The sequence below is a fragment of the Rana temporaria genome, chromosome 13 (genome assembly GCF_905171775.1).
Source record: "Rana temporaria chromosome 13, aRanTem1.1, whole genome shotgun sequence".
In the NCBI taxonomy this organism is placed as follows: Eukaryota; Metazoa; Chordata; class Amphibia; order Anura; family Ranidae; genus Rana; species Rana temporaria.
In genome coordinates, this window is record NC_053501.1 from 117,594,444 (window position 1) to 117,604,412 (window position 9,969).

Genomic DNA, 9,969 nt, shown 5'->3' on the forward strand with positions numbered 1-9,969 from the left:
ATGAACAGGTGGGTACTTGTGGAGCCAACTCAGGCGTGTCGCCCACATAGAGGTTGTTACAACTCTCCTAGCTACTCCTTCCAGGAGTCAAGATGCTGAGTGTATGTGGAAGAAGCCAGACCCCTAAGGAACATGGAACCACCTCCAGCAAGTAAAGCCCACCTCCGAGGGTACAGGTACACAGTTTACGGCCCTTAGGCTGTCCAATGGAGCCACGCAGAATATATGTATTTCATGTAGCATTATAATAGTTCCGATGGCTGTCTTATAGTTCTTGAAGAGGCCACACCCCTGAGGAACATGGAACTACCTTCAAAAATAAAACCCACCTCTAAGGATACCGTTACCAGATTTGCCACCTTTAATGAAGCTGTCTTATGAAGCTAAGTTGAATGTATGTACTTACATAGTAATATAATACTCCTGGATACTACATTTTGTCTGTCTTGTTGTTTTTGAAGAAGCCATACCCCTGAGGAACATGGGACTACCCCCAAGACTAATGCCCACTTCCAAGGATACAGTTGATAAATCTGCCACCTTTGTTGAAGCTGCCTTATGTAGCTAAGGGGGATGTATGTATTTCATGTAGCATTATAATAGTTCCGATGGCTGTCTTATAGTTCTTGAAGAGGCCACACCCCTGAGGAACATGGAACTCCCTTCAAAAATAAAACCCACCTCTAAGGATACAGTTAAGCTGTCTTATGTAGCTAAGTGGAATGTATGTACTTACATAGTAATATAATACTCCTGGATACTACATTTTGGCTGTCTTGTAGTTCTTGAAGAAGTCATACCCCTGAGGAACATGGAACTACCATGAAAAATAAAACCCACCTCTAAGGGTACCATTACCAGATTTGCCACCTTTAATGAAGCTGTCTTATGTAGCTAAGTGGAATGTATGTACTTACATAGTAATATAATACTCCTGGATACTACATTTTGGCTGTCTTGTAGTTTTTGAAGAAGCCATACCCCTAACGAACATGGGACTACCCCCAAGACTAAAGCCCACCTCCAAGGATACAGTTGCTAAATTTGCCACCTTTATTGAAGCTGCCTTATGTATTTCATGTAGCATTATAATAGTTCCGATGGCTGTCTTATAGTTCTTGAAGAGGCCACACCCCTGAGGAACATGGAACTCCCTTCAAAAATAAAACCCACCTCTAAGGATACAGTTAAGCTGTCTTATGTAGCTAAGTGGAATGTATGTATTTAAATACTTCCGGATTGTGGATTTTGCCTGTCTTTTAAATTAGAAAGAAGCCCCACCCCTGAGCAGCATGGAACTGCCTCCAAAAAAGCAAAGTCCCACCTATGAGGCTACAGTTACCAGATTTACTGCCTTTAGCTAAGCTGTGTTCGCAGCAATATATATTATACTTTTTTGGGGAGCTGTACCAGAAGAGGAATATGTAACATCACAAGGGGGTGGAGTTATACATCTTTCTGGGCGTAGGTCAGTGAAAAGCAGGGGTGGGTACTACTACAGCCAACTCACGTGTGTCTCCCACATAGAGGTCATTGCAAATGGCATCTCGGGCCCTGGAAGGAGTCTCTCCGCCGAATACAACCACAAAGGGGCCAACCACGGAACACGAATGGTGCCTCAGACCCTTGGGCTCGACACGTTTTGCCCCCTTGCTAGCTGCTCCGTAAGTCGGGGACAGGGCTCTGTGTTCTCCTATGGGGCGCAAAAATACAAATGACACAATTTTAAGGCCTTCAACTGTAAATTTGGTTTTACGACTTACGGAATCTTCATCGAATGTGAGAAAGCTTTCGCTGACCACCAAATTTACCAAAATTGTATTAATTTTGTAATTGCAATTGAAGTTCGATTTGCTATATTTAGGGTTCATCGAAGCCTAAGGTAGAGTCCTGCACCCCCCCCCAGGGCTAGATGATCCAGGGCTAAGTCTTTCAAAAGAGCGGCAGGTAGCCAAACTCTTGACACCCACCTGAACTTTGTCTCTGCTCCAGTGTCCAACCACATCAACCGTAGACGACTCCCGCCCACCAAACACATAGAGGGAATATCCAGCTTTCTTTGTGTCGCTTCTCAAGAGAACGGCGGAATGCCCAGACCGAGACGCGGTGTGCCAATCCTCCTCCTTGTACCTGAAGGCACAGGAAACCATTTCATAAAAAAATGCACTTTTGTCGAAAAATGTATTTTATGTAGCTAAGGGAATGTATGTATTGGGCGAAGCTACACCCCTGAGGAACATGGAAACACCTCCGAGAAGTAGAGCTCACCAGATACTACTCTTAGTCGTATCTAATGTAGCTATAGTAATGTGGATTATGTACTTTAAGTAGTATTATATTCCTTCTGGATCGTGAACTTTGACTTTGTCTTATAGTTCTTTAAGAAGCCCCACCCCTGCCGAACATGGAACCACCGCAAAAAATAAATCCCACCTCCAAGGATACAGTTATCACCCTAAGTGAAGCTTTCCTATGTAGCTAAAAGGGAATGTACCGTGTGTATTTCCCGTAGTGTATTATTAGTGGATTTTCACTGCCTTATAGCTCTGGAAAAGGGCAAACCCCTGAGAAACATGGAACTACCTCCAAAAATAAATCCCACCTCCAAGGGTTCAGTTACCGGGTTTTACCACCTTTAGTAAAGCTTTCTTACGTAGCTAAGGGGAATGTATGTACTTCACGTAGTAGTATAATACTTCTGGATAGTTGATTTTGGCTGTCGTATAGTTCTTGAAGAAGGCGCACCCCTGAGGAGCATGGAACCACCTGCAAAATGTAGAGATCCCCAGATACTACCCTTTGTGAAGATATCTTATGTAACTAGGGGATTTATGTATTTTAAGTAGTAATATGTTATGTCTGGATAGTGAATTTTGGCTGTCGTATAGTTCTTAAATAAGCCACACCCCTGCGGAATGTGAAACCGCCTGAAAAAACAAATCCCACCTCCAAGGATACAGTTACCAGATATACATCCCTAAGTGAAGCTTTCTTATGAACAGTACCTAAGGGGAGTGTATGGTATGTATTTCATGTAGTGTATTACTTCTGTATAGTGGATTTTGTCTGCCTTATAGCTCTAGAAAAAGCCACACCCCTGAGGAACTACCTCCTAAACTTAAATCCCACCTCCAAGGGTTCAGCTACCAGTTTTACCAACGTTAGTAACGCTGTCTTACAGTATGTAGCTAAGGGGAACGTATGTACTTCATGTAGTATTATAATTCTTCTGGATAATAGATTTTGGCTGTCGCATTGTTCTTGAAGAAGCCACTCCCCTAAGGAACATGGAAAAAGATAAATCTCACCTCCAAGGATACAATTACAAGATATTATCACCCTTAAACTGCCATTTGTAGCTAAGCGGAATGTACTGTATGTATTTCATATAGCGGATTTTGGTTGCCTAAACACTCTGGAAAAAGCCACACCCCTGAGGAACATGGATCTACCTCCAAAAATAAAGCCCACCTCCAAAGGTTCAATTACCAGATTTACCACCTTCAGTAAAGCTGTCTTATGCAGCTAAGGGGACTGTATGTACTTCACGTAGTATTATAATAATTCTAGATAGTGGATTTTGGCTGTCGCATACTTTTTGAAGAAGCCACACCCCTGAGGAACATGGAACCATTTTAAAAAAAAAGCGTAGTAGGAGAATATATGCACTTCATGTAGTATATTACTTCTGGAGAGTGGATTTTGTCTGCCTTGGAGCTCTGAAAGAAGCCAAACCCCTAAAACATGAAACTGCCAACCAAGAAGCGGAGCCCACCCCTGAGGGGGTATAGTTACCAGATCTACACCTTTTAGCTAAGCTGTGTTAGCAGCTTTATATATCATACTTTTTACTTACATGTAGGTCTTGGAGCCGGCGTTCAACCGCAGAGTATACACGCTAGAGTACCGCCTCTGTGTCCGCAGTCCTCCCTCCCTGCCGACTACGCAGAGCTCATTGTCCGAAATCTTGGTACACGTGTGGCTGCTCAGCCCCACCGGAGGGTTGCTGGAGGCTTCACCTGTCCACGTCGCCCACTCTGTGGTCTCTGTGTCATAACCGAGGATGGAGGATAGGCGCTGCGAGCCATCCCAGCCCCCCACCACGCACAGCCACCTCTCCCCCAACGGGACAGCGTCATGGTGGCTCCTCCGGGAAACAACCGGCGGCACGCTGCTATTGACTGATGATTTCTGCTCAGGGTCAAAGATTACCAGATCACCAAGTGGAGGTCCTTTGGAGTCCCCTGATCTGACCCCGCCGTATAGGTAGAGTTTTCCCCGGGTGGGAGTACAGGTGTGGAATGCGCGGGCGAACTGGGCATCCTGAGCCACCGGAGTCCAGGTCCAATGAGAGGCTGTCATGGTGTGTCCTTCCTGGAATAGGAGAGGAGAGTCATGGGAAAAGCCCTAAACTTTGTATGCAGTGCCACTAAGCCAGCACCATGTTCATTAATGGAAGACTCGATAGGTGATAATATATTTGGTTTACTAAGACACACCCCCTTTTCCAGTAAGGCACCCAGTACCACACCCACTTTACTAAAGCACACCTCTAATAACCAGTACCACACCCACTTTACTAAAGCACACCTCTAATACCCAGTGACACACCCACTTTACTAAAGCACACCTCTAATACCCAGTGACACACCCACTTTACTAAAGCACACCTCTAATACCCAGTACCACACCCACTTTACTAAAGCACACCTCTAATACCCAGTACCACACCCACTTTACTAAAGCACACCTCTAATACCCAGTGACACACCCACTTTACTAAAGCACACCTCTAATACCCAGTGACACACCCACTTTACTAAAGCACACCTCTAATACCCAGTGACACACACACTTTACTAAAGCACACCTCTAATACCCAGTGACACACCCACTTTACTAAGGCACACCTCTAATACCCAGTGACACACCCACTTTACTAAGGCACACCTCTAATACCCAGTGACACACCCACTTTACTAAGGCACACCCCTAATACCCAGTGAAACACCCACTTTACTAAGGCACACCCCTAATACCCAGTAACACACCCACTTTACTAAAGCACACCTCTAATAACCAGTACCACACCCACTTTACTAAAGCACACCTCTAATAACCAGTACCACACCCACTTTACTAAAGCACACCTCTAATAACCAGTACCACACCCACTTTACTAAAGCACACCTCTAATACCCAGTACCACACCCACTTTACTAAAGCACACCTCTAATACCCAGTGACACACCCACTTTACTAAAGCACACCTCTAATACCCAGTGACACACACACTTTACTAAAGCACACCTCTAATACCCAGTGACACACCCACTTTACTAAGGCACACCTCTAATACCCAGTGACACACCCACTTTACTAAGGCACACCTCTAATACCCAGTGACACACCCACTTTACTAAGGCACACCCCTAATACCCAGTGAAACACCCACTTTACTAAGGCACACCCCTAATACCCGTAACACATCTTCTTTACTAAGGCACACCCCTAATGCTCAGTGACACACCCACTTTACTAAGGCACACCCCTAATACCCAGTGAAACACCCACTTTACTAAGGCACACCCCTAATACCCGTAACACATCTTCTTTACTAAGGCACACCCCTAACACCCAGTGCCACACCCACTTTACTAAGGCACACCCCTAATACCAAGTAACACATCTTCTTTACTAAGGCACACCCCTAATACCCAGTGACACACCCACTTTACTAAGGCACACCCCTAATACCCAGTAACACATCTTCTTTACTAAGGCACACCCCTAATACCCAGTGACACACCCACTTTACTAAGGCACACCCCTAATACCCAGTAACACATCTTCTTTACTAAGGCACACCCCTAATACCCAGTGACACACCCACTTTACTAAGGCACACCCCTAATACCCAGTAACACACCCACTTTACTAAGGCACACCCCTAATACCAAGTAACACATCTTCTTCACTAAGGCACACCCCTAACACCCAGTGACACACCCACTTTACTAAGGCACACCCCTAATACCCAGTAACACATCTACTTTACTATGGCACACCCCTAACACCCAGTGACACACCCACTTTACTAAGGCACACCCCTAATACCAAGTAACACATCTTCTTCACTAAGGCACACCCCTAACACCCAGTGACACACCCACTTTACTAAGGCACACCCCTAATACCCAGTAACACATCTACTTTACTATGGCACATCCCTAACATCCAGTGACACACCCACTTTACTAAGGCACACCCCTAACATCCAGTGACACACCTACTTTACTAAGGCACACCCCTAATACCCAGTGAGATATAGAGAGAGAGTATATAGACACACACACAGTATATAGATGAGAGTATATATACACACACACAGTATATAGATGAGAGTATATACACACACACAGTATATAGATGAGAGTATATAGACACACACACAGTATATAGATGAGAGTATATATACACACACACAGTATATAGATGAGAGTATATAGACACACAGTATATAGATGAGAGTATATAGACACACACAGTATATAGATGAGAGTATATACACACACACAGTATATAGATGAGAGTATATAGACACACAGTATATAGATGAGAGTATATAGACACACAGTATATAGATGAGAGTATATAGACACACACACAGTATATAGAGAGAGTATATAGACACACACAGTATATAGATGAGAGTATATAGACACACACAGTATATAGATGAGAGTATATAGACACACACACAGTATATAGATGAGAGTATATAGACACACAGTATATAGATGAGAGTATATACACACACACAGTATATAGATGAGAGTATATAGACACACAGTATATAGATGAGAGTATATACACACACACAGTATATAGATGAGAGTATATAGACACACACACAGTATATAGAGAGAGTATATAGACACACACACAGTATATAGAGAGAGTATATAGACACACACAGTATATAGATGAGAGTATATAGACACACAGTATATAGATGAGAGTATATAGACACACAGTATATAGATGAGAGTATATAGACACACACACAGTATATAGATGAGAGTATATAGACACACACACAGTATATAGATGAGAGTATATACACACACACAGTATATAGATGAGAGTATATAGACACACAGTATATAGATGAGAGTATATAGACACACAGTATATAGAGAGAGTATATAGACACACACACAGTATATAGATGAGAGTATATAGACACACAGTATATAGATGAGAGTATATAGACACACACAGTATATAGATGAGAGTATATAGACACACACAGTATATAGATGAGATGATGTCACTGGTATTTCTCGCGCTGGTTTAATAAATTTCGACACTCACCGGATCCAGGAATGTCGTTGTGATCTTTGCTACCACGGCAACAGCCCCCCGGCAACTGACACGTCTCCCTAGCAACAGCTGCCAGAAGGAGGATCCTCGCTGCAAATGTGCTTAGTGTGCAACACGACCCCCCCCCCCCCCCCGTCCTTCTTCCAGCGCCAGCCGGCGTCTAGCCAGACAACCTGCAACGTCACCCCCCCTCCCCCGACTCTTCCATGTCTGCCGCGCGCTACGTCACCCGAGACCTCCCCGACAGATACCGAGAATTCCACCCAGAACAAAGGGAAGTGATACTGTGCAGAGTCCATACATACAGAATAAGAACAGATACTGAGAATTACACCCGACATACAGGACAGGAGAAGTGGTACTGTGCAGAGTCCATACATACAGAATAAGAGGAGATACCGAGAATTACACCCGACATACAGGACAGGAGAAGTAGTACTGTGCAGAGTCCATACATACAGAATAAGAAGAGATACCGAGAATTACACCCGACATACAGGACAAGAGAAGTAGTACTGTGCAGAGTCCATACATACAGAATAAGGAGAGATACCGAGAATTACACCCGACATACAGGACAGGAGAAGTAGTACTGTGCAGAGTCCATACATACAGAATAAGGACAGATACCGAGAATTACACCCGACATACAGGACAGGAGAAGTAGTACTGTGCAGAGTCCATACATACAGAATAAGAGGAGATACCGAGAATTACACCCGACATACAGGACAGGAGAAGTAGTACTGTGCAGAGCCCATACATACAGAATAAGGACAGATACCGAGAATTACACCCGACATACAGGACAGGAGAAGTAGTACTGTGCAGAGTCCATACATACAGAATAAGAGGAGATACCGAGAATTACACCCGACATACAGGACAGGAGAAGTAATACTGTGCAGAGTCCATACATACAGAATAAGGACAGATACCGAGAATTACCCCCGACATACAGGACAGGAGAAGTAGTACTGTGCAGAGTCCATACATACAGAATAAGAGGAGATACCGAGAATTACAACCCTCTATATACAGTGTCTGGGGAAAGTATTCATACCCCTCTATATACAGTGTCTGGGGAAAGTATTCATACCCCTCTATATACAGTGTCTGGAAAAAGTATTCATACCTCTCTATATACAGTGTCTGGGAAAAGTATTCATACCTCTCTATATACAGTGTCTGGAAAAAGTATTCATACCCCTCTATATTGGAAAAATGGAAAGAAACTGCGCTAAAATAACAAATAAAGGATAAAAAGAAGGAGAGAAAAAGACCTGCAAGGTAGTCACAGTCTATTCACTCCAGGAGCTGCGATTACCATGTAAACAATAAATACAAGAAAAAAAATGCGAGAAAAATATAAATCGCGCTACCTCTAAACCCTTCTTGACAAACACAAGTGGGTAATATATGGTGATATATATATAAAGCTCACTGCTATATCAAAACATTGGCGTATAATGGCCACTAGGGTGCACTATGCAGCCATCTCAACACCCCTCAATAATAGTGATATTAGTGATTAATACAAAAAAGAAAAACCAAATAACATTTCGATCAAAAAACACATAACTCAAGTTAAGTTATGACTTTAAATAAATAAGAAAAATTATATTAATTGAAAATTCGAAATTGTGACAAAAGTCCATAAATATTGAACAGATGAGATGTCAAACACCCGCGTAGTTGTGCCACATTTCAGATTAGTTGAAAAGCGCGTCCAAAAGAAAACAGTGATGTATCCTCCACCAGACCCAGTGACACACCTACTTCACTAAGGCACACCCCTAACACCCAGTGACACACCCACTTTCCTAAGGCACACCTCTAATACCCAGTGACACACCTACTTCACTAAAGCACACCACCTAATACCCAGTGACACACCCACTTTCCTAAGGCACACCTCTAATACCCAGTGACACACCTACTTCACTAAGGCACACCACCTAATACCCAGTCATACATCTATTTTACTAAGACACCCCCCTAATACCTAGTGAGAAGAATACTTTACTATGACACACCTCAAATACCCAGTGACACACCCACTTTACTAAAGCACCCCCCTAATGTCCAGTGACGCACCTTCTTTAATAAGGCACACCCCTAATACCCAGTAACACATCTACTTTATAAAAAGACACACCCCTAATACCCAGTGACAAGCCTACGTTACTAAAGCACCCCTCCCAATACCCAGTGACACACCCACTTTACTAAAGCACACCTCTAATAACCAGTGAGACACCCACTTTACTAAGACACACCCCTAATACCCAGTGACACACCCACTTTACTAAGTCATACCTCTAATACCCAGTGACACACCTTCTTTACTAAGGCACACCCCTAACACCCAGTAACACATCTACTTTATAAAAAGACACACCCCTAATACCCAGTGACACACCTACATTACTAAAGTACCCCTCCTAATACACAGTGACACACCCACTTTACTAAAGCACACCTCTAATAACCAGTGACACACCCACTTTACTAAGACACACCCCTAATACCCAGTGACACACCCACTTTACTAAGTCATACCTCTAATACCCAGTGACAAGC

General features: G+C 43.3%; 1 protein-coding gene across 1 annotated transcript in view; it reads right to left on the bottom strand.

The window, feature by feature from the left end:
* The window catches only part of KLHDC9 (kelch domain containing 9), a 7,940-nt gene extending 446 nt beyond the window's left edge, over positions 1 to 7,494 (bottom strand). Inside the window, 5 exon segments of the mRNA XM_040332831.1 lie at positions 1,511 to 1,651; positions 1,654 to 1,693; positions 1,971 to 2,130; positions 3,857 to 4,374; positions 7,378 to 7,494. Coding sequence (XP_040188765.1) covers positions 1,511 to 1,651; positions 1,654 to 1,693; positions 1,971 to 2,130; positions 3,857 to 4,362 — 847 coding nt within the window. The 5' untranslated portion in view covers positions 4,363 to 4,374; positions 7,378 to 7,494.
* Positions 7,495 to 9,969: the final 2,475 nt, after the last annotated feature.